General features: G+C 35.9%; 1 protein-coding gene across 4 annotated transcripts; it reads right to left on the bottom strand.

The window, feature by feature from the left end:
- Window positions 1-1,731: 1,731 nt before the first annotated feature.
- On the bottom strand, window positions 1,732-27,796 carry LOC138325013 (uncharacterized). Of its 4 annotated transcripts, none has more exons than XM_069270342.1 (8): window positions 27,090-27,796; window positions 15,244-15,308; window positions 12,577-12,624; window positions 10,938-12,220; window positions 8,650-8,727; window positions 7,705-7,802; window positions 4,907-4,999; window positions 1,732-3,583 (listed from the first exon to the last, which is right to left on the bottom strand). In XM_069270342.1, the coding sequence occupies exons 1-8, from the start codon at window positions 27,101-27,103 to the stop codon at window positions 3,442-3,444; spliced, it is 1,821 nt and encodes a 606-aa protein (XP_069126443.1). In that variant the 5' UTR covers window positions 27,104-27,796; the 3' UTR covers window positions 1,732-3,441. The 4 variants fall into 4 exon arrangements, with proteins under 4 accessions (XP_069126443.1, XP_069126441.1, XP_069126442.1 ...); XM_069270340.1 differs by lacking the exon at window positions 27,090-27,796 and adding an exon at window positions 25,653-25,960; XM_069270341.1 differs by lacking the exons at window positions 4,907-4,999; window positions 27,090-27,796 and adding exons at window positions 6,270-6,335; window positions 25,653-25,959.

Genomic DNA, 27,796 nt, shown 5'->3' with positions numbered 1-27,796 from the left:
TGTAAGCCTGTGACAAAGGTCTGTACTGGAAGCAAGTCTGTATCTGGTGTATGCCTGTGACAAAGGTCTTGTAGCTGGAGTAAGCCAGGGACAAATGTCCTGTAGCTGGTGTAAGTCTGTGACAAAGGTCCTGTATCTGATGTAAACCTATGACAAAGGTCCTGTAGCTGGTGTAAGCCTGTGACAAAGGTCTTGTATCTGGTGTAAGCCTATGACAAAGGTATTGTAGCTGGTGTAAGCCAGGGACAAATGTCCTGTAGCTGGTGTGAAGCGTCCTGTAGCTGGTGTAAGCCTGTGACAAAGGTCCTGTATATGATGTAAACCTATGACAAAGGTCCTGTAGCTGGTGTAAGCCGGTGACAAAGGTCCTGTATCTGATGTAAACCTATGACAAAGGTCCTGTAGTTGGTGTAAGCCTGTGACAAAGGCCCTGTATCTGATGTAAACCTATGACAAAGGTCCTGTAGCTGGTGTAAGCCTGTGACAAAGGTCCTGTATCTGGTGTAAGCCTATGACAAAGGTATTGTAGCTGGTGTAAGCCAGGGACAAAGGTCCTGTAGCTGGTGTAAGCCTGTGACAAAGGTCCTGTATCTGATGTAAACCTATGACAAAGGTCCTGTAGCTGGTGTAAGCCTATAACAAAAATACTGAGGACTCTTCACGACAGAGACGTTCTATCACAGATGATATTGTTTTTGAAATGTTTGTGCCCTGACTCAGTATATACCGTACCCCAGGGATATACTGTATTGTATCACACAGATGCCGGGAATGCGACCGGTCGTCTTTATTATTTACTGTTATTTACTGACCCCAGACTGACAAAACAGTCAATCATGCTTCAATACTTTCCCCAAAGACATATTCCTAATTTAGATGTTTTATCTGACCAAATAACGCCATCTATGTGCGTGCTGAAACATTGACCTAGTAGTAAACGTGACACAGGATGATATTGTCCAGAGAGCAGACTGCCTTCTAGCCGATAAGTTTGTGTCATTTATGATGAAAACGAATGTTCAAATGAATCAGCAATGATATAATAAAATACAGTTTAAAGTTAGAGACTCTTGCGGGGAAACCTGGAGCAAAACGATCAAATAGGGGCTAGGTAATGTTCACAATATCAATCTTTAATGGAACATCCGCACAATATCAGAGTCAACAACGAATGGATACCGAGTACCTAAGTAATGACAGAATCCTGAATTGGAAGGACAGCAAAAAGCAGTGGTTATATACAGCGTAACCAATGGTTTTAGGGTGTTCGAAAGACGACAATGAATGAGGTCATGTTTGAACACAATGGATGAAAGAATATGATAATTATGACAGATCAAAATAAGTGCCGAAACAGTCCGTGGAAATAAACTGGCTTGTGTATGTAAATGATTCCTTTAACAACAATTGTGCCCCATTTTGTGGTATGTATTGGATTAAAAACCGCAAATAATAATCGATGGAAGGTTTCAAAATATATACCTCGAGTAAGTCAACTTTAAGGAGGTTGACCGATTTCAAATGATCTGGGATTTTCACTAATATACGATCTTTAGTAAAAAATCATATTTCGTTCTATTTAACTATAACACTGAACCATAGTTGTTTTTTTATCTATGATTACTTTTATAATAGCTTGTTATATAAGATGTCCAGACAAACGAAGTTTTAATAGGTTTAGTTAATTACATACTGAACAAACTGCATCAATAAATAACAAAATTACATATCAAGAATAAAAATATATATTTATCATAATAACATATCAACATGGGTTCCTGAGATACATAGCTCACCAATGCACCTAGAGCAACATCAAATGTTTCAAACACGATATCAGAGAGGTTAATGGACGCACGTGTACATGTGCGTGCATAGAACGCGCGCATTTAAACATGAAATGACTTACTAGAATGAACACTAGAGTGTATTGTGGACGTAAGGTATAATTGTCAAGGTACACGTAGACACGAAGGTCGTTTAACCTCTCAGATTCCACTATCAAACAATTAACATCGTATGTCTTTTATGTTGAACCAAAATAGAAAAAAGTGTGTCTTCCTTCCTAAAAATGTTATCATGTCTGTGTTCAATATATGCACAGCACCAGATATGTAGGGATTCGTTCCCAATTGCTGGCTTACGAGTGATATTAGTACAATGTCGTTAATGTGAATTCAATAGAGGTTACACAACGAGAGGATGTTGGGTATAGAATTTATTCCACATGATTGAGTTATTTTTTTAAAGTTACAAAAGATACGAGCTTTAGCGAGTGTCTTTTTTTACTTTTAAAAATAACTTACGAGTGTGGAATTAATTCTATATACAACAACCATGGAAATACGGCGAGGATAAGTACGCAATTCAACAGCAATTTTGGCGTCAAGCGGCGATCACAGCATCTAAAGGATGACGTCACTCGATTATTGATGACGTTAATAGTGATGAAATGACATTGAGAAATAAGCTGTTCGGTCAAAGTTCACCGTGTCAGCCAATCAGAATGCGTACAGAGTTTATACCACGTACGTTATATAAACAAATTGTTAATCAACAGCTGCGTCGTTTATTTGATACCATGGGAGTTGAATAACACCAGCTATTGTTGTAGAAAAAATATGTTAATACTATCTCTACGTGAACATGTTTTTCAAGTCAAGTCTTACTAACCTTCTTTAAGGAAGTATCAATAATTCGTTAATCCCCAATTTGTTCTTATATAGATACTACATAAAAGAGATAAGATAAGAAATCACAAAATACAAACGTAGACGAATTTAGCAGATCATTAATTATATAAGCCATAGCCAAATAACAAATCAAAAACATTTACTCCACTTAACACCATGGAGATAAAACTTGTTACATGATACCTTAATGAACGAAAATGATATCCAATGGCGAAAAATAAATATTTGAAAATTATTTACATATGACGTGGTTAAAGGAAGCTGTTGCTATATCTCGTCGGCTTTGAAATGTAGTCAACAACATCAGGACAACCTAGATCATTTCACGAAGTAAGCTGCAATACACACGTCTTTTACAGGGTATGAACGGTAAGATTTCCTTTAAATAGAACCTACTATCGGGGAAATGTGTTACTGGATTTGGGAAATTAATTTTCAAACTTGACATTATTGGATAAAATTTGAAAGATATAAACCGATCTTAACAGTGCTTTAAATATTTTCTAATTAAATCCATTTTTACTTTAATATCATTGGCATAAATACATGTTTCAATTATTATGCAATTAAAATTGCTATTTTCTACAACATCAAATGCCAGATTTAATTCATTAGAAAACACTAATCTTCTCCTTTATTATAGTCGATACATACGTAGACATATGATTAGAGGAAATGTCTAGTGTAAATTCTCGTCCAAGTAAATGAACGTTGTTAATTAACGAGTTGCTATGATGGGTCGACTAGGTCACGTGTTCCACACAAAGCGAAGATCTTCTGACCAATTAACGTTACGGTTTGGGCCATAAGAACGTTTATTATAAAACCGTGAGAAAGCGTCCCGAAGTTTCTTCTTTGTATCCCGGTCAGGGTTTGTAGAAAGCTTGATTCTGAAACAACAACATGTAATGTATATCTGAATATACGTTTTCAGAACAAAATAAAACAATTAAAAAACATTTCTAGTAAACAAAATATATGCTCTAGAATGTAAACAAGAGAGTATGTATTACCAATTACAGTCAAAACTCCTTTTCCAATTAACTCAATCCAATTCACAAACAACACGACAACAAAGAGTACAATGAAATTATCCAAACACTTTTCCTTCGCTTCAAAAAATCCCAAACAATCAAACTATCACCGAACCCTAATTAGGTAACACTGATCCCTCGCCACGTGAAATATCTAAAACAAATTAGTTATTTCCACATCAAATGCATGTATGCATCTTCTAACTCATTTCATAAAAGAACTTGACGTTATTAATGATTTGAATTTCGTACACAGATTTGACTATGTAGCATACATCTGCAATAAATCTCAACAGCTAAACAATGTTGCTGAGTTTACCTCTTGCTGAAGATGGTAAGGTACTACAATGAAGATGTCAAAAGATAAGGGAGATAATTAGTGCACCTATCATTGTTTTCTAAAACGTTTTGTTATTTGTTTTATTTTTCTCGTGATATGAAAGATACAAATGTTGTGTATTCGTAAATATTTAGCCTGTAATGACGACAACATTGTTATAGTTGTTTAGTCGAATAATACAACTAATACTGATGAGCAAATAAAATATAAAACAATCTACTAAATCTCTCTACTCTATCAACACCATTTTGTGTAGCTACTTGCATGCAAGCCAACAAAATCTGAAATTAAGTTGGAAAATTGTCTTATAAATGCTACTAGTTTAGAAATCCATTCTACGTCTGATATCTACTTCTACAAGTAATAATGTTAACTTTACCATACACCAAATAAAGTGAAATGATAAAAAAAGAAAACTTAACAGACACATGAACCAGACTGCCCTTGGGCAAAGTAACGTATGCATTTACAAGTTATATGGACAATAACGTAACCTCACAGTCTTATTGGATTTAATATGGCGACTTAAAAGTTCTGTACAAGCTGACTGGAAATAAATGTAGGTATTGTAAGAAATAATGGGCCTTGAGACTGAGGCGGAATGTCGACAGCCTATTTATCCCCTATGGGTGGTTTTATCTATAACACATTCTGTCCTAATGACACTACATCAGACATATCATTTTCTACAGAAAAAATGGTTTAGGTTTTCACTGCAATTTCAAAATCTCAGTTAGAAACGCATGCAAAAGCCGCAAATATTAAATATGTGCGTTAGGTCAGGGAACACCAACAGGAAACCACACAAATACCGAGACACCGAGACTTTAGAGGCTTACTTCCCGATGGTTGTGGCTCGCTGAAGTTTCTCCTTGAACTCCTGTTTTATTTCGATATTAACCCCGCTGATACTAACTTCGAGAGTGGTCGTCCTGTGGCGATACATTAAACAAAAAGGTCGGCCATCATATAGTGTGAGATTATACTTACCATCCATCTCAAACGACAAGGTCGATAGACGAAAAAATACCAGTGTTTATATACAGACGGTACTAATTACTTACTGGGTCACAAGTATAATCAGTACTCTTAATTGATAGGTTCCTGACAACCATTCGTACTGACTGTGATATAATTACCTTATTTTTGTCCTATCTTTTATGGTTTTATAAGATCGCCACCGTCAACGTCAAAACTAGACCCTGACACAAATGTCGCCATATTGGCAGACGACAAGAAAAATAATTGAATAAAAACATTTCACAAGAATACTCATAATTGAACTGTCTATGTATTTTTAATTTTATTATTTTCTTTGCGAACAAAAGAGAGTTTTTTCTTCTGTTATCAATAGAATTTTTTAACATGTACTTTATTGAAAGTGATTTACAATGATATTTATTTGTCTTATACTTTGTAAATTGCTGGAAGTAGGTTTTCTTAGTTACACAAAGTCGTGAATGACGATGTAATATTTCATTCATTCTATTTTTTTATGTTCGTAAAAACTGAGATGTCTGGTGTCGAAATGTCTTTTTAGTTATCATTCGTGAGAACAAATACACTTTGTTTTGATTTTATGTTCCCAAACTAGTTAATGATGATGGAATATTGAGAAGATATAATCGAAAAGTTCCCGTTATAAATATATATTATATGATATTGTCTTTATCATCTTAATTAAACATCACTTTATCGTGTGCCTCAGCATTCACGTGCGATGTGTTAAGAAGCACGTGCAAACTTAATTGCTCTTGCATGCAAACAAGCCAATATTATGTAAATATAGATATTACACGCCAGTCATCAACGCAACTTTATGTCGTATATATAGAAACGCATCAACGCATTGTAAGTGGGCGATTCCATTGAACATGAATAGCCTGAGAACTCTGATGAGAAGGATTAAGTATATATATTATCAATAATAGCTGGTCAGATACATACATGTGGATCGTATCTTCGTAAGGTATAGAGCACTGTTGATATTATTAATTTGGAATATATCTTATAATAAGTATTAAGATTTATTTAGGTAGCTAGCATGCAAGCCAAAAGTCACGCCTCAGCACCTTTAACTATATAGATAGTGGATCAATCAGGTCAATGGGTTAGTTGTGGCATGGGTATAAATGTGACAACAGCCACTCAAAGGTGATGAACTTGTGAAAATGGGAAAAAAACAATTTGATCAAGTCATACTCCGGTTTTTTCTCAGATTTCCTCTTCCTGCGGACCGCTAAGGTAGGCATCTTGGGTAAGAACGATCTGCACCAAGAAATCATACTATATGTACACCCTGCCCTTCCACGCATAACACTCATCACATTAAAAGTTACATGGTACAATTGAATAGATTACAAGAGCCTTATTTACGTATACATTCGAACATATTCAATTATAGCGTCGATTACATCTGTCAGTTTTCATTAACAAGCCGTAATACAAGAGATTGTACCGATCAAACACGACAAGATATGCCTGCGAATGTCAGAGAGTGGCAACCAATCTTGAGTGTCAGTAATAGATTGCATAATGTATCTAAACAGCTGATAAAAGTAAAACCTCATTATACTATATAGGATGTCTACATTGTAAAACTAAAACTGAAATGTTTCTTGTATGTCGGCAATAACATAAAATATAGCCAGTAGATCGTTGCGATAAATGTCCCAGTTGAGGTTGGACGCCGGCAGCCTGGTAATAACCTGTCTGTTGGTATAATAGGATGGAAACAGATACACAAGTACCTTCTCTTGTTTTATACTGTCTCACGAGACAGTTTAGATGATTACCAGGCCAATAAGCGAAAGAAATTCTGCTAATTAGCTTTTAAAATTCAATGGTATCATTTCAATATCAGAATGAGTAACGAGATTTTCGCACATCTATGAAATGGCTCTCATCGTAATGAGAAGTTTCCCTGGTGTAGGATAGGCTTAATAGACAGAAAATAGCTCAATACACCATATAGTTAATATCTCATTTCGGATAATGTATTGTATAATGTATATATTAACAGATGTTAATAAATTATTTGAAATTGAATATTTGGCAATTGTATTGCATTGTATAACTTTATTTATCGTTTGTTACACAAACTGTTTTTGCTTGCAGTGACATCAATATGCTGAGAAAATCACATTATTGTATGAATATTTACTTATCATTGAGGATTTGATATTGCCGTTGACCTGATTTCGTCCGAAAACATTCCGATTTAGTCGGCCACAAATTGATGTTGACGGTAAGTATTGACTTTCCTAGACGTTAGGGATAGGCAAATTATCTAAGAGGGCTTACTTTTTAGCACTGAATATATTATTGAACAGGAAGCCACATCGCCGAAGGGTAGTCATTATATTCAATATCATCAGTCGTTGTGCTTTATTTACCATATTCTGCAATTAACTCTGTAACGTCTGGCTTTTTTTTTCAAAATTCATAAAAATGAAACGAAAACAAATTTGGCCCAGAGAAGTATACAGAAGCTTGCTTGTTCTCGCAGTTATTGTTCCACCGCTGCAATAGCACGTTTATAGATATAGATAAACTAATAACTTGTATTGTGCGAACATTTTATAGTCTGATACACTGAATAAACTATCCAGCAATAATATTATGTTATACAACTTACCCAGTCGGGAGGCCTTCCTTTGGTTTGGACTGTGTAATGCGCGTGCGCGTCTCCTGTGGTACCGGTAAAAGCGTGGATGCTGAGTGAGGATATAGATCCTGAATAGATACGACACAAGGAAAACGAATAAAAATTGATTCAAAATATACCTTAATCCGGAAAATTATTCATTGTTATTTACAAAAAACCGGAATGTTTTCGAAATGTAAGGTACACTATGAAGTTAATGCTGAACCAAAGTGTATCGAGAAAGTAAGCTTAAATGCAAATGTCAGCATCCATTGTTTCGAGGACCTTTAATGATGTTACATAAGTCTAAAATATATCTAGTTAATTCTTGAGGCATATACCTTGTTTCATTATTGGATACATGGTAAAATTTGAGGAATTAATCTAAGTAATAACGTAAAAATGGAATACTTCAACATGTATATTATGTTTACCTTTGAATTTCAAACCTTTGCCTTCTATACATGGAAAAGCACATTTCGATATCTAAAATTTCACTAACGTTCCAGAATTTCAAAGCACAAATTGACATTTCTTTGTTGATCTGTTATCGATTTTAATGAAATAAAACATTTAATGATGCTACACCGCTGAAGGTATCAAATAACAGGAGCAGACACATTAGTATTTTTTTCAATTACAAAAGCTACTCGCTTTACACTATTACCACTTTTGAAAAGTTTTACCTTCTTGTTTTACCTCAAGATAGATACATCAAAAATAATCAATTGTATTCCGAAACAAATCCATAGCACTATGCCCTATATGAAATGAAGAACTGATGTCGCATGCACCGAAAGCTAATTGTTTTGCGTTAAAAAGACAGATATATACACGCATTAACACCAGTTATTGATCAAGTGGTGAGAATCGTTTATGCCCTGTCGGCGGTGGAGCATCTTTCAACTATAGCAAGCCACCTCTGGAACTACTCACAACATGCGGTACTGATTTCCGGTTACTTGTATCCTGAGATGATGACTTGGTTTGCCGGAAGGGACCGGAACACAGCGTCTGTAGTGAAATCAAAAATATAAAGAATCTCGGAAACGCATTAATGTATCAAAGGAATATCAATAACAAAGCAGGATATCATGGTCGGGCCCAGCTTCTTAACGGAACCTAAAAAATCAAAGAATATTGTCAGATACATGCTTTGAAGACAGTAATATTCTCTCAGCTATGATGCCGGTTAAATCACGTTATCATATATTAAGCAGATCTGATGTTGACAACATCACCTTTCTACACATAAGCATACATATATTAGTGTATATATTATACGAATACAACACAACTCGTCCGACGCTACATCACATAGAGAAACTAGGTATACCACGGTAATATCGTGTGTCGTCTATGGAATGTCTCATTCAATACAAATAGTAACAACACAATCAAAATATCGTATATTATACAGATATTTATTGGCGGATGCTAATTATGAAATCTATGGATAACATTTTCGTGCATTTTCGTAATTAATAGTACGTTTGTTAGAATTTAGATTTGTTAATGAAATATGAAGAGAAAAATAACATCGATAATATGCATTAGGAAAATTACGTTCCCACTTTTCATCGTAATGTTTACATCTGAAGCCATATGGTAATACGGTATTTGCCGTTGAGACATTTTCACCTCTCCTTTTGACGGGGTCAGAACAATACCAGGGCGCTGTTTTATAATACTAGAGGGATGATAAGTGTAAAAAGAATCATTATTGGAATTATATATAATCAGTTAATCTGTGACTGACTTAATCGTAAAAACAGCATACGTGGTCATAATATAGAGATTAATTTTAAAAATTGATATCATCATCATATATTCTTATGTAATATGATAAAGTGGAATCGACATACATTTGTAGTTTCGAAAATAACATTTTTTTTCCTCTTTTTCTTTCAATTATAACCCTTTTGCACTCAAGAATTAAAACAAAATAATTTTTAATGTAATTAATATATTGCAAATTCGAGTCTTTATTTTTCCTATAGATAGTCTATTTGTATTACAATTTGTATATCTATTATAAATTATATCCAATACTGTCACTACAATTATACCAGAGTTATTTCCCTTCGCCCTGTGTTAGAGAAGATCTCAATTTTAGTTGGTAATTATTATAGGACTCTTTACTCAGTGACCCTCGTCAGTTTAAGTTATGTCGTTTATATTTGTTTCAAGGTATTCGCTTTATATTGGAAACTCATTTGTTTGAGTATGGTAACCCTAAAGGCCTCTCGAAAATATGTGTAACTTTTGCGGTAAATGTAGCTGCGTTTAAATTGCATTAACCTTGATAATATAAGCATTTCGGTTAACGTCAATAGAACAGAGAAAGTCTTTTATGAAAGTTGTGGTTCTATATTCTATCGCAGACTTCATTTTCTGTATTTTCTCAAAGAAAATACTTTAATTTTGTTTTTATGTAATGTGTGGGTTTTTTTTTCGATTGATAGGAGGCGGTATGTAAGACCCTTAGGGATTAGTATCGTAATAACGAAATATCGTTCTTTGTACTCTCCAAAATCTACTGAATAATATCCAAAATCTACTGAATTACTTGGTTGAATAATATTTAAAGTCCGCATCACTATCATATTAATCCCGCCAAACACGTTGTACTGCTCACAGTACAGAAATGTACCTCGTTAATCTGGAGTTTCTTCAAATTGACGTTGTCCAATGATGTTAAAAACCACATTTCAACAATGCATTTAACCAATAACATCTAATTTATTTCACCGGGTATATCAAAACTGCTCTTTTAAATTAATTCATTTGATAATTTTGAATTAGCAGTCGCTCATTTTTTTCAAATTATAGTATCTCGAGGAATCCTGAACTTTATGCTTAAGATATATAAGTTATGATTGTCAGATGTCGCATTGATAGATTTAAAAGGAAAATTCGATCGATAAACGGTTTCAATTTTAGAGAAATATCAACTACAGATTCCATACAGTGATTAGAGTTATTAAGAGCGAATGAACCAGGAATTAGGTTATCAAAATCTTACTGTGTCTATATTCGTGCATTGCTTACCATCACCATTTGATAATATTCAATCTATGGCTGAGAATTAGGAGTGTTATGTCACTCACCGTAACCACTACGACCAAGAGGTGAGTGTAAGCTGTTGGGTGGAAGTATGTAATCGAACACATCAACCACGACCCTCATTGTGTTACCTTTATAATCACACACGTTAAACTCACATTGTTTTTATTTATGGAGTAATAGTCGAGCGATGCGTCGTCCATGTTGACCAGCTTGGGTGTCTCCTGGTCGCGGGCACTATTCGGTATAGACGGTGAGGGTTCTGGGTACGTAGAAGAGGCTGATTTGATGTGGAAATGATCCGCCATTGGTAATAATTCCCCAATGGGCATACACACAGTGGTATGTGATCGCTGCATGTCGAATATACCTGCATGTGTCTTCCTTAAGACATCCGCCGGCGCTAACTTACTTGAGTCTATTGTGATTTTGTTTGAAGCTTTCTGTTGAGGTCTATGCTGCGGACACTTTCCATCAGGACTAGAACCATTGCCAGGGTAGTTGTCCCTGTCTGGTGTCGGATCGTGTACTGTAGTATGTGATCGGTGTAATGATTTGCTCAGGTCAAACACAGTTTCACGCGTCCCTTCTCCTTGTGCATTTTGTATACTTATTTTACGTAACACAATTGTTGACGGTCGATCCTCGGACTCCATCCTATTAACAATGACAGTATTTGAACGTTCTAGGTTTTTACTAGTTCTTGATTCCTGTATATGATTCCTGTTTTTCCTATGTGTATCAGTTTGGTAGACGCCATTACGCGGGTCATCCTCGAAGTGTCCCTGAGCCACAGGACGTGACGCGAGATGTGTGTACGAGAACTTGGCCACACGTGCCCCAGTCCTATTGTCCTGAGCAAAGTCTTGCTGATATCGGCCATTAGTGGCAGCACCCCATTGGTTGTTACTAAAAGTAGTATCGAACATTTTGATCTCCTTCTCCTCACTTGGTGTCTTTGAACCATACCCTTCATCTTCCTCCTCATCAAAAGTTGAGTCGTCTTTTGACGCGTACTTCCGAGAGTAATAAAGCATTCTACGCATGGTGGGAGACCTCTCCTGCCCCAGATCTGTCACCGCCCGTGTGAGACCGAACGTCACATCAGTCCTTGGAAGTGTCTGTATGGCATAGCTGGATTCTTTATACGGCACATCAAAGTCATCCTTGGATCTTTCCCCATCATTCGAGCGGACAGAACCCGCTGTCCTAATTCGCACCACACGTGCGTTCTTTTGAGGAGCTGACCCATTTAGCTGCGCTACGATTGAATTTTGACTAGATTCGAAAGACACTTTTTGCTTTTCTGTAGAAGTAGACTTTCTAAAGAAATGTTCGTGGAGACTCTCCTTCTCAAAGGAATCTGTGTCCTCAAATCCGGGACATCTCCGTTTGGGTAAATGTTTATAGGTAGCATGTTCTGGTACATGCTTTAGTTTCCCTGTAATGTAGGACGGAATAGTTAATGTCTGGATACTTCAAACAAATCTGGTAGTCCCGAAATGGTGGTAAAAATAAAATTTAAAAAAAGTTTCAAATTTTTTCTGTCACCTTGATTACTTATAATTTATTACTAGACTTACCAGGTATATAAATATAAACTGGATGACTATGTATAATTTACGTTTAATATTTAGTTTATTGGTTTAATGTACAGGATATTATACAGTCGATTGTTAGTTTATCGTTTACAGAGCCAGTCTACCCTTATTAAAGGTCAATCCAATTTATTTATTGTGATTTATACTGTGGTCTGATATGAAAAGAGATTAATCCTAAATCTGTATAAGTACTTACCGTGCCGTTCGTGGATTTGGACCTGTAGATTACTCCATGTCTCAATGCCTGAAACAGTTTATAGTCAAGGTATTAATATAGGGCGCACAACGTCATCAGAGTCAATGAGCATTTATTACCGACTTTATAAAATTAGCCATTATCAAAGTACTGTATTTTTTGTATGTTTTTAGAATACCCGAAAAATACTGACATTCACACACTACAATACGTTATGCGCATGGAAGGCCGTCCTTATGTGACTCTGGTTGGAATTAAAATCTAAAAAACTATATCAAACCTAGAATAATTTTGTGCGCGGCTCCAAAATAAACAATTCCCGAAAGAAAGTCATCATTTAATAGATGTAGTCAGTTTAAATTCAATTACTTACAATTTTATGTATATAATGTAACAAAATGTTAAATGTGTTGTTGGTAATATAACAGGAGTATTACTTTACCTAGCGGGTGAACCGTTCTTACTTAATCTAGCGAGTGACTCGTTCTTACTTTACCTAGCGAGTGACTCGTTCTTACTTTACATAGCGAGTGACTCGTTCTTACTTTACCTAGCGAGTGACTCGTTCTTACTTTACCTAGCGAGTGACTCGTTCTTACTTTACCTAGCGAGTGACTCGTTCTTACTTTACCTAGCGAGTGACTCGTTCTTACTTTACCTAGCGAGTGACTTCTTACTTTACCTAGCGAGTGACTTCTTACTTACCTAGATGACGTTCTTACTTTACCTAGCGAGTGACTCGTCTTACTTTACCTAGCGAGTGACTCGTCTTACTTTACCTAGCGAGTGACTCGATCGTTCTTACTTTACGTTCTTACTTTACCTAGCGAGGCGACTTACGATGTAGCGAGTGAATCGTTCTTACTTTACCTAGCGAGTGACTCGTTCTTACTTTACCTAGCGAGTGACTCGTCTTACTTTACCTAGCGAGTGACTCGTTCTTACTTTACCTAGCGAGTGACACGTTCTTACTTTACCTAGCGAGTGACTCGTTCTTACTTTACCTAGCGAGTGACTTTCTTACTTTACCTAGCGAGTGACTCGTTCTTACTTTACCTAGCGAGTGACTCGTTTCCTTACTTTACCTAGCGAGTGACTCGTTCTTACTTTACCTAGCGAGTGACTCGTTGACTTACTTTACCTAGCGAGTGACTCTCTTACTTCTACGAGTACTTTTCTTACTTTACCTAGCGAGTGACTCGTTCTTACCGTTACCTAGCGAGTGACTCGTTCTTACTTTACCTAGCGAGTGACTCGTTCTTACTTTACCTAGCGAGTGACTCGTTCTTACTTACCTAGCGAGTGACTCGTTCTTACTTACCTAGCGAGTGACTCGTTCTTACTTTACCTAGCGAGTGACTCGTTCTTACTTTACCTAGCGAGTGACTCGTTCTTACTTTACCTAGCGAGTGACTCTTTCTTACTTTACCTAGCGAGTGACTCGTTCTTACTTACCTAGCGAGTGACTCGTTCTTACTTTACCTAGCGAGTGATCGTTCTTACTTTACCTAGCGAGTGACTTTCTTACTTTACCTAGCGAGTGAATCGTTCTTACTTTACCTAGCGAGTGACTCGTTCTTACTTTACCTAGCGAGTGATTCGTTCTTACTTTACCTAGCGAGTGACTCGTTCTTACTTTACCTAGCGAGTGATTCGTTCTTACTTTACCTAGCGAGTGACTCGTTCTTACTTTACCTAGCGAGTGACTCGTTCTTACTTTACCTAGCGAGTGACTCGACTTTACTTTACCTAGCGAGTGACTCCTCCTTACTTTACCTAGCGAGTGACTCGTCCTTACTTTACCTAGCGGGTGACTCGTTCTTACTTTACCTAGCGAGTGACTCGTTCTTACTTTACCTAGCGAGTGACCCGTTCTTACTTTACCGAGCGAGTGACTCGTTCTTACTTTACCTAGCGAGTGACTCGTTCTTACTTTACCTAGCGAGTGACTCGTTCTTACTTTACCTAGCGAGTGACTCGTTCTTACTTTACCTAGCGAGTGACTCGTTCTTACTTTACCTAGCGAGTGACTCGTTCTTACTTTACCTAGCGAGTGACTCGTTCTTACTTTACCTAGCGAGTGACTCGTTCTTACTTTACCTAGCGAGTGACTCGTTCTTACTTTACCTAGCGAGTGACTCGTCCTTACTTTACCTAGCGAGTGAATCGTTCTTACTTTACCTATCGAGTGAATCGTTCTTACTTTACCTAGCGAGTGACTCGTCCTTACTTTACCTAGCGAGTGAATCGTTCTTACTTTACCTAGCGAGTGACTCGTTCTTACTTTACCTAGCGAGTGACTCGTCCTTACTTTACCTAGCGAGTGACTCGTCCTTACTTTACCTAGCGAGTGAATCGTTCTTACTTTACCTAGCGAGTGAATCGTTCTTACTTTACCTAGCGAGTGAATCGTTCTTATTTTATCTAGCGAGTGACTCGTTCTTACTTTACCTAGCGAGTGACTCGTTCTTACTTTACCTAGCGAGTGACTCGTTCTTACTTTACCTAGCGAGTGACTCGTTCTTACTTTACCTAGCGAGTGACTCGTTCTTACTTTACCTAGCGAGTGACTCGTTCTTACTTTACCTAGCGAGTGACTCGTTCTTACTTTACCTAGCGAGTGACTCGTTCTTATTTTACCTAGCGAGTGACTCGTTCTTACTTTACCTAGCGAGTGACTCGTTCCATCGTCCACTTCCCAGCCACACAGCTTCTGGACCTTCGGCTTCTTTCTGCTCAAAAAGAATAGAAAGAATATGAAAGCCACTTAACTAACAAGAAGAAATGTTCTTCATTCAACATATTACTATCGCAAAGTTTGCCCTAGCTAAACCTTACTATTTTGGTATAATATTCTGTTTCTTTAGCGAACTTATTTTCGTGTTGGGTTAAAAACTTAAAAAAGGGTTAAAAGGTCGTAAGGCATGACAACGCAACCTTATATATTCACAATAAGGTCGTAAGGCATGGCAACGCGACATTAAATGCTCGCGAAAAGGTCGTAAGGGATGGCAATGAAACCTTACATGCTCGCAAAAAGATCGTTAGACATGGTAACGCAACCTTATATGCTCGCGAAAAGGTCGTAAGGCATGGCAACGCGACATTAAATGCTCGCAGAAAGGCTGTAAGTCATGGCAACGCAACCTTACATAATCGCAAAAAGATCGTAAAATATGGTCACGCAACCTTACATGCTCGCGAAAAGGTCGAAAGTCATGGCAACGCGACATTAAATGCTCGCAAAAAAGGTCGTAAGGCAAGGCAACGCGACATTAAATGTTCGCGAAAAGGTCGTAAGGCACGGCAACGCAATCCTAAATGCTCGCAAAAAGGTTGTAAGGCATGGCAAAGTAACCTCAGATGCTCGCGAAAATATCGAAAGTCATGGCAAAGCAATCTTAAATGCTCGCGAAAAGGTCGTGGAACAGGATAGTGGAAAAAAAAACATTCTAGTTGATAGCGAGTGCTAGAATAATTTGGCAATGAAGGATATGATTTTCAATTTGATAGATTTGACACTTTTCGTTCGTTTAATACATTAATCATTATAATTATATGTGAATGATAGTAAACTGACTTTATTATAACAATATTTTCCTGTTGCGACTTCATAGTATAGATGTAATTTCCGTGAAATCAAAGGCTTATTGATTTACATATTGATCGCAATGTCTCTGTGGTCAAACCCCTTATCAGATCACAATGTCACTTTGGTCAAACCCCATATCAGACCACAATGTCACTGTGGTCAAACCCCTTATCAGATCACAATGTCACTGTGGTCAAACCCCTTATCAGATCACAATGTCACTGTGGTCAAACCCCTTATCAGATCACAATGTCACTGTGGTCAAACCCCTTATCAGATCACTATGTCACTTTGGTCAAACCCCATATCAGACCACAATGTCACTTTGGTCAAACACCCTATCAGATCTCTATGTCACTTTGGTCAAACCCCTGATCAGATCACTATGTCACTTTGGTCGAACCCCTCTATCCGATCAGAGATGGTGTTGACGATTCTATATTTGCTCTACCACAGAAACGTTCATACGAAACATTTAATGAATACAAGAACTATACTACAACACAGAATGTACAGTGAAAACCTAATTAAAGATATCCTTACAGCTGAAAAGTTTCAATAAAAATGAACCTTTTTCCCCCAAATTAGAACAGATAAGTTGGAAATGATTTATTTATGAAATGAATTTAAAGTGGTAACTTTATATTCGATAACGAAGACTATCACTCTTTGAGTTTTAGAATTTCCATTCATATTGTCAAGATAGTAGTAGAATTAATTTAACGTGAATATTCCCAGGCGAAAAACAATTTTTTTCAAAGTAAAATATTTGGTGGAGTGAAACGTGACAAAGCGATTAGCTACAGTAAAATATATATTGATCACATATAACCGCGGCACTGTGCATGTTCTTTATAATTCAATCATCTATATATAGTATACACTAAATCTTAAGTTGGGTCTGAATTCATTAAGGCACATTAATATGTGTCTACTACAGCGTACTACTACTACCCTGATGTACAATAACTACAATCGTTAGTCAACACCATAAATAACAGAGCAGTGAGCTAAATCTATTCAATTAAATGTAAGGTATAAGTGGTACTGGGGAAAATCTAAGGTTATTTCATATCTCTATATGAGACGAAGTGGTGTCTACATTTCGCGTCTTCGAATCAGGAACTTATTCTTGAAATCTCGCTTTCGCACTACATTGTTCGGTTTCCAGAGATAGTAATAAGTTGTAATAACTTTGCCTAAACCCATATTGTCTGTACTTTCAATAATAAACATCACAAATCGTGAATGAAAAGCATTAAACCCCCGCGGAATAAGAATACTTTACAAGTATATATCGTTTTAGTTATAGGCAGTATATCTTACCTATACCTTATGTATATATCAGTTGCTTTATTAGCTGTGTGTGCTACTTGTAAATTATAGGTAACACCTGACATATCTACAATAGATCGAGTTACATTCAGACAAAGACAAAGCTTAATACACAATCACACACACAATGAACTCATATCTCAAACACCTATACTGTACAACAAGTGTTACAGCTGACCAGAAGTTTAGACATAATCTGATAGTCAAACAAATGTTAGCTAGTCTATAAAATACTGTAATCAGAATCTGACAGTCATACTTAGTCTAGTATTAGCTAGTCTATAAAATCCTGTGTTCAGAATCTGACAAAGTCATACTTAGTCTAGTATTAGCTAGTCTATAAAATACTGTGTTCAGAATCTGACAAAGTCATACTTAGTCTAGTATTAGCTAGTCTATAAAATACTGTGTTCAGAATCTGACAAAGTCATACTTAGTCTAGTATTAGCTAGTCTATAAAATACTGTGTTCAGAATCTGACAAAGTCATACTTAGTCTAGTATTAGCTAGTCTATAAAATCCTGTGTTCAGAATCTGACAAAGTCATACTTAGTCTAGTATCAGCTAGTCTATAAAATCATGTGGTTAGAATCTGACAAAGTCATACTTCGTCGAATATCAGCTAGTCTATAAAATAATGTGTTCAGAATCTGACAAAGTCATACTTAGTTTAGTATTAGCTAGTCTATTAGATATGGTGTTCAGAATCTGACAAAGTCATACTTAGTCTAGTATTAGCTAGTCTATAAAATACTGTGTTCAGAATCTGACAAAGTCATACTTAGTCTAGTATAAGTTAGTCTATAAAATACTGTAATCAGAATCTGACAAAGTCATACTTAGTCTAGTATCAGCTAGTCTATAAAATAATGTGATCAAAATCTGACAAAGTCATTCTTAGTCGAATATCAGCTAGTCTATAAAATCATGTGATCGGAATCTAATAGAATCATAATAACGTTAGCCAGTACATAAACAGCTTGGTCACTTTTGCAGGTATGTTACCATCAACCCCCTCCCCGTTTTAGTTTTCCAATTTTGGGTTGACATGTTATTTTCAAGCAACATTATTGTTGTCAGTATTCTTACTATTCATTAATGAATACTTTTTAAAAAAAATGTTCCACCGCCGACAGAGCATAAATGACATTCATTATTTGAACAATAATTGGTGTATAATCGTGTATATATATGTCTAATTAACACAAAAAATAATATCAAATAATTTATTTTGCCTTTGGTACATGCGCAATCAGTACTTCATTCCATATAGGATATAGTGCCACGGAATTTTTTCGGGATGAAATTAATTATTTTTCATATCTTTAACTTGAAGTAAAATTAGAAGCTCAAACTTTTCAATGGTTGCAATGGTGTAAAGTAAGTAACTTTTTTTGTAACTGAAGAAAAATACTAAATCGTCTTCTCCTAATTTTGATAGTGGGAAAATGCCATTTGTCTTTAAGGATAGAGAGAGTACTTTTAGTGAAGTCTAATGAAGTCTTAGTGTTATGATACAGAACAATATAGCCTATGAATATATTCCATATTCATATACTCTTTTCATTTCATACAACATATTTAAACACCCTGGCTGCTCCACTGAATTGACAAAGAAGAATCAATTGGTATGGGGTACTAGTAGATAACGTATTATTAATACTACCTACACACTAATTACTACTCACGTCACTATTGAAAAATATTCCGCCAGAAAAGGGTAATTCAAAATGCAGAGCAGGGTGTTGTTATTCATTGGAATCGATTAGAATCAATTTACTCCGTTCATCGATCTGTATACTAATTTCAGGACACAACAGCTACCATATTACTAATCGAGCACACAGACGACGACAATGTACTCTTCATAAAAGCCCTCGTATATTAACATCTTTTTTCTTGCATAAAAATCAATCAAAGAGTTAACTTGTTGCATCTATTTCATGAAACTAAGATCTAGGTAAACCCTTAAAGATGCTCCGCCACCGACAGAGCATAAATGATTTTCATCATTTGAATAATAAATATTTAATCGTTTATGTGTATGTCTAATTAACACAAAAAATTACATAAAATAATTTATTTCGCCTTTGGTGCATGAGCAATCACCACTTCATTCCATATAAGATATAGTACCACGGATTTTTTTCGGGATGCAATTAATTATTTTTCATATTTTTAACTTGAAGTAAAATTAGAAGCTCAAACTTTTTAATGGTGGTAATGGTGTAAAGTCTGATCCGGTTTTTGATAGTGAAAAATTACCATTTGTCAGCGGTGGAGCATCTTTAAATAACCACTTTGTTAATTTCAGTTTTATATTAATCTTCTTTCTATGATGTACACAAAAATTGTTTGACATGTTATTACATACCCCTGATCGTAATGCCTAACATACAATTCTTTATTTCTAGTTCGAAGACGTTAGTGACATTATGCACACGGTAACAAAACGACCTCGGTGTGTCGACTACATCCTGAACCCTTTGACTCCATTCTTACCATGGCTATATTTCTATTTACCTATTTAAACACCACATATTGGTATACTGTGAGATAAGATCCCACGATTACGATATTTATACCCGACTCATCCCGACTTAGCCGGACAAACCACTACAAAGATGTGGATAATACGTGGTATGGAATAAATAGGCCTCATCAAGGCTTGGGTATGTTAGCAGATCAAACTGTCCGAGGTATGTAAATGATGGTATTGTATATATCACCTAGATATATAAAGTAAGCCAGGGTATTCTAACGAAATCAATACATCAGTAAGTGTTGTCTCAACAGTAACCCCGGATATAGATCTTACGAGGCGACAGGGCTCTCACGGTGGGATAACGGTCACTATAAATCATATAAGTATACTGACTTCACATGCTCATAGGTGACCGGCATTGTTCTTTAAGATACAGCCTACTTGATATAAGTGTGAAGATAACGTTTGTGTATATGGGTATCTAATATTTGATTCTAGTTGTTTGAAGTGAGGACTTAAACAGCTCAGGTAAACCGGCCTGGTGCTAACAAATGCGCCTGGTCATCACGATTTTTGAACTAACTGACCACCCGAAGGATAGTAAATCATCAACCATGATATTTTGGTTACAATACTGATAACTACACAGACGACAGTAGCGATGTGAAATTTCTCCGATTATTGATACTGAACCTAAATTTATCTACAAAGAAACACATAATATGAATACGGTTTCAAGCTCATAGATGATGCCTGCGACAAAGTAATATTTATGAAAACTGATATCGTGTTAAACCTTTATTAAATATTCTTAAAATTGTTGCTTCATAAAAACATGACTTTCAAAAAGTGACAAAACATTTGACAAATAGATATTCAACACAAGGCATGTGACAATACCACGATTCAGTTATTATCAACTAGGACAATGTTTAAAAATGTTTACGGAACCTATTTCAAAATATATGGGGCAAGGAATAAGCCGCTTAATTAAGCCCTTATATTTTTTTCATGTAAATCAAAGGGACAATTCAGTCAAAGGGTACATTAAAATTTACACATGTTTCGGGAACAAACCTGTTCAAATGGAAATTAGATTAGTTGTTTTTTTTCTGTGAAATGCCAGAAAAGCCCACTGTAGTGAAATGTATGTGAAGTGTTCAAACTTGCTTACTGTCCGCTATTACACATTGTGGTCGGATGACTTGTATGCCGAACCCTGGCCGTTTTTGTCTAGAACTACTCATATCGCTCTTACAGTAGTGTGTTTACCTTATTAGATGCATGTTCTTGTCTCATTACCTTATCAGGTGCATGTTCTTGTCTAAAAATAATCCCATCAACTCCTCAGTGGTTATGTATTGCATTTGTTGAACGTAAGTGACTTTGGCACGGGTATGGGTACAACGTACATGTTATACATGCTTAATCGTATCGATCAATGATTTGGAATTTCAACGGTATCAATCAAAATACTTAACAAAGTCGTGGAATTTGTAAATATTTCTTGTTACATGTTTCATAAGGAATATAGAACAATACATTTATGTCATATTTTTCTTCGTGGTTATGTAACAGAATTAGCCGCACTGAATTGTCCCTTTAATCAAAAATTTTATTCAACGTAGTACATATTAAACAAATGGCGAGATAAGATTCACATGTTATATTTTATACGTACTAACACAATGTAATAGCTGAAGTCATGCAGCATTAACGAACTCTAAGCCACTGATTGAGACAAGATTTTATACAACTGATGTTGAGAATCTGATTTACGGGATACCAAACTATCTATAATGTTAGACAATATCAAAGAAACATATTTTAACAAAGAATAACAATTTATTGACTCGTGCCCTATCTGGAACGCGAACTCACGATCTACGGCACCCAATCGCCTAGCCAAACATACCTGCGCCTTCTACCACTACGCCACATCCATGTCCCCAAAAAGGACGTTTCTATGACGAAGTGATAGTCGGTTCGATATGCTGACATGATCACAGTGGAAATTGTGTAATATTAGACAAGAAACAAAAAATGACATATCTTCGAGTTCAAATATGGTAGAAACTGAATATATATTAGTGTTTAAGAAAAGATAATTACATTTTGTACAAGTCAATAAATATGAATTTGTTTGAACCGTCAGCATATATAATATGCAGGATTTATATGGTGGTTCGTGTCAAGTGTTACTAACGTACGTTTATAACCCGCTTATAACAAGTGCAAACAGGTGAGCGTTTATGTGCCTTAGTGCTGCACATACCGCAGTGTGAACACGATTAGTAATGTAATATTAAAGTACATTAACACCATGTCCATTTTTTAATCGTGTTCTTGTAATGTGTCTGGATGAATAAACTTTTTAACATTAATCTTATCATTTTAATAAATTACCTTTTAACGAAAGAGACCTTTAAAATTAGCAGTTCCATTTTTGTGTATTTGAAGAGTGTCATCATCGCAACATAAGTATATCCCCTCGGTTTTTATCAAACTTAACATTAACTGGGCATGTTCTTGTTGAATGTTAATACCAGGCGGATGTGAACATGATATCTCACTTCATCAAAATGCTGCTATATAAGAAAAAAATTCCTTTTTTTCCAGAATTCAATACAAGAAGTTGCACGCATGTAAAAGTTTAGCGAGATTATAAATCTTGTGTCTGCATAGATGGATGATATTACCTTCTTTGGAATTAGTATGAAATACCATACATTTAAAATCCCGGTGTAAGATGGACAGAGCAAACGCTTACATTAACAATACGGTTCTGTGGTCTCTATATGAAAGTGTAGGACCTACTTATTGGTGGTTAGTGTACACTAATATGTTTAAATCGATCAGAGATCACCATAATCTAGTTACGTCACCAAGAGATCGACATCCCATTTAAGCTGTTTGTAATGTCTGAGGATTTACAGATCACATCTTACACCATAGACAGCCTTGTCTAGCCCACCAAAGGTTAGATCGTCTATAGTCAACATATTAATGCTGTTCTGAATTCATTAAAGTGACAAAACCAGCGCAAATGGTTTAACTTCGACCGATATTGCATCCAGATAATATCAGCATTAGTCTTAAAGGTAACAATATCGTTATGTTGTACATGTATAGTCATTGTTTCAGTATAGATCTGGTATTGAAATTGTTTTGTTGTAATATATTGCAGTGTGATGTATAGATATGTAGCTGACTTCGATAGATTAATATTGAACTATATAGATTGTGATTTATGGTAGCAGCTGCTCGTATAATTCGGCGACGTTTTAAAGAGTTGTGTAAATATTTGAGCCATGCTTAATAGGAGGTCTGACATTGAAAGTTGTAATGTTATGTTACAGGACTTTAAGCTCTAAGTCCTGCTAATACATTTCATAAACATATTACTGGAGTCATGCGTGTATGCCTGAAAACATACAATAACAGATTTGTTGGTTTGATCACTACAGATAACTGTATGGCATTATAGAACTATCTGGTTTAAATATACATTGTAGTATGAAAATCGAATAAGTAATATATCTATTTAAAATAGGACTAGATAAACACCAAATCAAAATATGGTCGAGGATAGTTAGATTTTCAAATATTATAAAATATAAGCTTAAACGTTTGTTCATATAACTTTAGAGTAATATATAATGAAATATTATTTTCTATCATTAAAGCTAGTAAATAAATATGTTGCAGCTCGGGATTCATTTTTAAAACGTTTAATTAAATACAGACTCAATGAGCGTCCTTAATACATATGGTTACAGTCTGCTAGGCATTGTAAGATAATGGAAGTCCATGGGTGGCTGCTATCACTCATTAACTCGGCTATCAATTTAGTTGGCAAATCTTCACCTCTAATAAGCTGGGAGGAAGCCAACCTACGGCGCGTGGGTAGTAACCGATGTGTTTTTGTTAACTCGACAACACTTTGACTGAAATCACTGTCATATAAATGTGTCTATAACGTGAAATAAGAAGTCACATACATGCATGAAATGCGCATTACTAGGTATGGAAATTTCCACACGTAAATGTTTAAACACATTATTAAACTTCTGATATTTTTGCTCACAACTTCAAAAATAAATCAAAAGTATAACTAAAAGCTTGACTTCTTTCTAAATGGCACACCCCTATATAGGCTTTATTAGGGAGCCTCTTAAACCATTCTTATTCGCAAGTTTGATTAGAATGAGTTTAGCGCATTTGTGTTTATTATTGGGATGGATTCAGTGATTTATAATAATCAAGATTTAGTAAAATTGGAGGGCAACGTATCCAACAAAACCTGTCTTGAATAGAATTCTAGGCTAACCAAAAGAGATTGATCCAAGTCTGCAGATGGCACTTATCTATCTTCTGGCAAGAGTTATTATTAAGAGTGATCGATGATTACTATGTTGTGAGTGTGTTTGTGTGATGTAACATTTTTTAACGTCCTATAATACAAGATGTGAATCTTCTAACCTGAAACATGGCCGAAGACATTAACCTCCTACCAATGAATTCCCCACTTGCTTAACTTCAAATGAGCCCAGTGTGGCAATAAGGGAGACATTACCATTATTTAGACTTTTGTACATCTATTTACTGGGACTAGCTCCAATTTGTCAGAAGCAGAAACTAATTTTGAACTGTAGGTTTAAGATGAAGAGGAATGCTTGATACAATGAAGAATGTAGTTACACTATGAATCTAGTTGTAAAACAGGTAGATGTTATGCTCTTTCGATAAAAGGGGAGAAATACAGAGCACTAAACATTGTCATTACCGATTACTTGTTACATATGTATATTAATAATCTACAAGTTTGAAGGAACTGTATTCCAGTAGATAGATATGTGTAGTTGATCAGGGTCGATACAAGGTACAAACGTTTACATATGCATTAAGTCATTTATATGATATCGTTAGAGAATTCTATCTCAACAGCAATCTTTATAGTCGTTATAATTCTTACACAAAGTTGTGCCAATTATTTTTATTACAACTTTGTACGTTACTTCGCTATAGGGAACAGAGCAGTATGCCTTGATATCGTGTGATGATAATTAGGACTATCACACTAGCATCAATTGGTACTGGTTATGGGAAATGAACATTCGGACTGAGACGGTATATATAGCTAATTACGGCCGTAGGTAGCGGTATACCGTCTGTTAGTACGGCTGGTATCGATGATGTTATCCGAGCTGGCTTATCTCGTCATCCCTTTGATTGATTTGCAAGATAAGACGTGTGAACGGGACGTAAAACACTCCAAGTTTAAATAGCTATTGACGTAAATCTTTGATTACCGAATCAATATTCAGTTATAAGGAAATTAACATACTCATTCAATATAGGGAATTCTAATTCGGGAATAAGGGAATTAGCATACTCATTCAATATAAGGAATCATAATTAGGGAATAAAGGAATAAGCACATACGTTCGATATAGGGAATTCTAATTCGGGAATAAGCATACACGTTCGATATCGGGAATTATAATTAGGGAATGAGGGAATTAACATAATCATTCAACATAGGGAATTCTAATTAGGGAACAAGGGAATTAGCGCACAATTCAATATATCGAATTCTAATTCGGGAATAAGTGAATAAGCACACACGTTCAGTATAGTGAGTTCTACTTCGGTACTACTCACGGAATCAACGGTTTCCCCGTCACTGGGTTCCGGAATGAAAACTGTCTTGCCATATCACATATTCACGATACCTCATCCTTGAGAGTTAGGATGGGATGAGTTTCTCCACACAGTAACACCATCTAGATAAAGGTGATATGTTCCCAGTGACACCCTCCTAGATATGGGTGATCCCTGACTATAGTATCGACTGTTCATACACTAAGTATTGACTGGCAGTGGTAGTGTAAATACATAATCCAACTGCTAATGGATCAACTGTTCGGTAAATTTGGTAGTAGTAGTGTGTATAATTGTACACGTTAATACGGCCCATTGCGGGTACTTTATTTAACGGACGGGTATTCAGTGAGGCGGGGAATGCCGGGAGGGGGTGAGTGACGACACACAGAATACACAAATGCCATTGTTCTTTATGTATTAATGTAACGACATAAAGACATGCTAATTGAAACAACTAGTGCTGCCAACTGGAGCCAGTGAGACGGAATAGAACTCCACTTACAGTCAGGGTCTCAGATTTAAACCGTCCTTGTACAACGGCCAACATATACCGTGAATGCATAACACTTCAGTTCCAAAAGGTCCATTATGATTCTATAATGCCCTGACCAAGGTCATAAATTCCAATTTCGATCTCTTTCATTTGAAATAATTGGTTATTGAATGTATTAATAATTGGATCATGTTCAAGTCACACTATACTACAGTTCAATAGATCATAGGGCAAACACATTTAGGGGTGAGAAGGGTACAAGAAAACATCTAATTGAAACTTAAGAAGTCAACAAACCCCAAATAAAAGCCAGACTATACACCAGAATAGGAGAGTAATGGAAATATTAACAGTCCTTTATAAAGTAAAGGAAACGTGTATTAGATGTCGTAGGCTATATACTATAGGAAACTCTTAACAGGTACGGTATCCCCGGATAGCAATAAAAATACATGATTGACACCTTTTAGCTAACACCTGTGTAGTTGGAAATTGCTTGTAAATGAAATCCGCATCGACTTTGGAACTTTTAGTAATCCGACTTGTTATATAAGTCAAGTAAAAGGTGCTAAAAGCTTGATTTGGTGAAAGAGAACGAATCAATTATTTAATAAATAATAACAAAATGTTTGCTATCTTATATAGCGAAGAACAGTACAGCGACATACCAGCTGCCTTTCGCGTACAAGATAAAGAGAAACAATTCACATTGAATCAAGTGTTGACCAAGCCAAGCATACGCTCTGAAAGTGATTTTTTTAAAGTCTTTCCAACCGTCCATTAGTTGTCAAATGGTATTTATAAACGTTCGCTGAAGGAAAGCAAAACCAATAATGATTCACAAAGGTTCACATAAATGTGAAATGATCTAAAACAATTAAGTGAGAATTCTTCAATAAAATATTTCAATTGTTATGGATATCCTTGTGAATTCAACATACCTCTTGATGGCCATGTTTGCTCAAATAATCGTTTCCATCCATGGTACTATAAGTCATCCCAGCATCGCGAGTTTAAAGTGAGTCAATCAGCAGGTAGCGGACCGATGTCCGAGCACCTACTTTCACACATGACGTCGGAGAAGTCCTCCAACACTATAACCCGTAATAGTAGTGGAAGTGTTCTGATCTTTAACGAGTGACAGTAGTATATCACGTCCAACACTAGTGGATGTACACCCCGTCTGACACTAGTCTGGGTACACCTGTGATGTCAGTCCTGTGTGAAATTGATATAATTGTCTGGTCGATTTAAATGTATACCTACACCTTCCATGGTCGATTGGTAGTACACCAGGTTTCAATGATATGTATACAACTACTTGACACAGCATGGAAGCTTCCCATCACAGTAAACACTCCGATCTAACTTTTCACCCTCTTAGACCCACACATACGGAGATGTCCGTCTAGATTCCTATATCTTTCTGTAGAATGACTTTGATTTAATTTTCATATATCCAGTTTGTTTTTCACTGTGGTATGTAAACTATTACAGGTGGATAGATGACACAATAACTCCAGGAATCACCCCAGTCTGATCAATCATGTACACGACATTTAAAATCTGTATAGAGGAATTAAGCTCTTTCACAAAATAAATTGCTGTATTATTCATTTTGGATTGGTATATCCTAGCGAAACCCAAG

This window comes from Argopecten irradians, chromosome 6, assembly GCF_041381155.1.
Source record: "Argopecten irradians isolate NY chromosome 6, Ai_NY, whole genome shotgun sequence".
In the NCBI taxonomy this organism is placed as follows: Eukaryota; Metazoa; Mollusca; class Bivalvia; order Pectinida; family Pectinidae; genus Argopecten; species Argopecten irradians.
This window is presented reverse-complemented; position numbering and strand designations above follow the sequence as displayed.

Coding starts and splice junctions, on each gene's coding strand:
- LOC138325013 (XM_069270340.1), bottom strand. CDS start 25,705: ATGGCAAGACAGTTTTCATTCCGGAACCCAGTGACGGGGAAACCGTTG. Junction 12,625..15,243: donor TGGAACGAGTCACTCGCTAG/GTAAAGTAAGAA, acceptor AAACTGTTTCAG/GCATTGAGACATGGAGTAAT. Junction 3,584..4,906: donor CGAGCCACAACCATCGGGAA/GTAAGCCTCTAA, acceptor TTGTTGTTTCAG/AATCAAGCTTTCTACAAACC.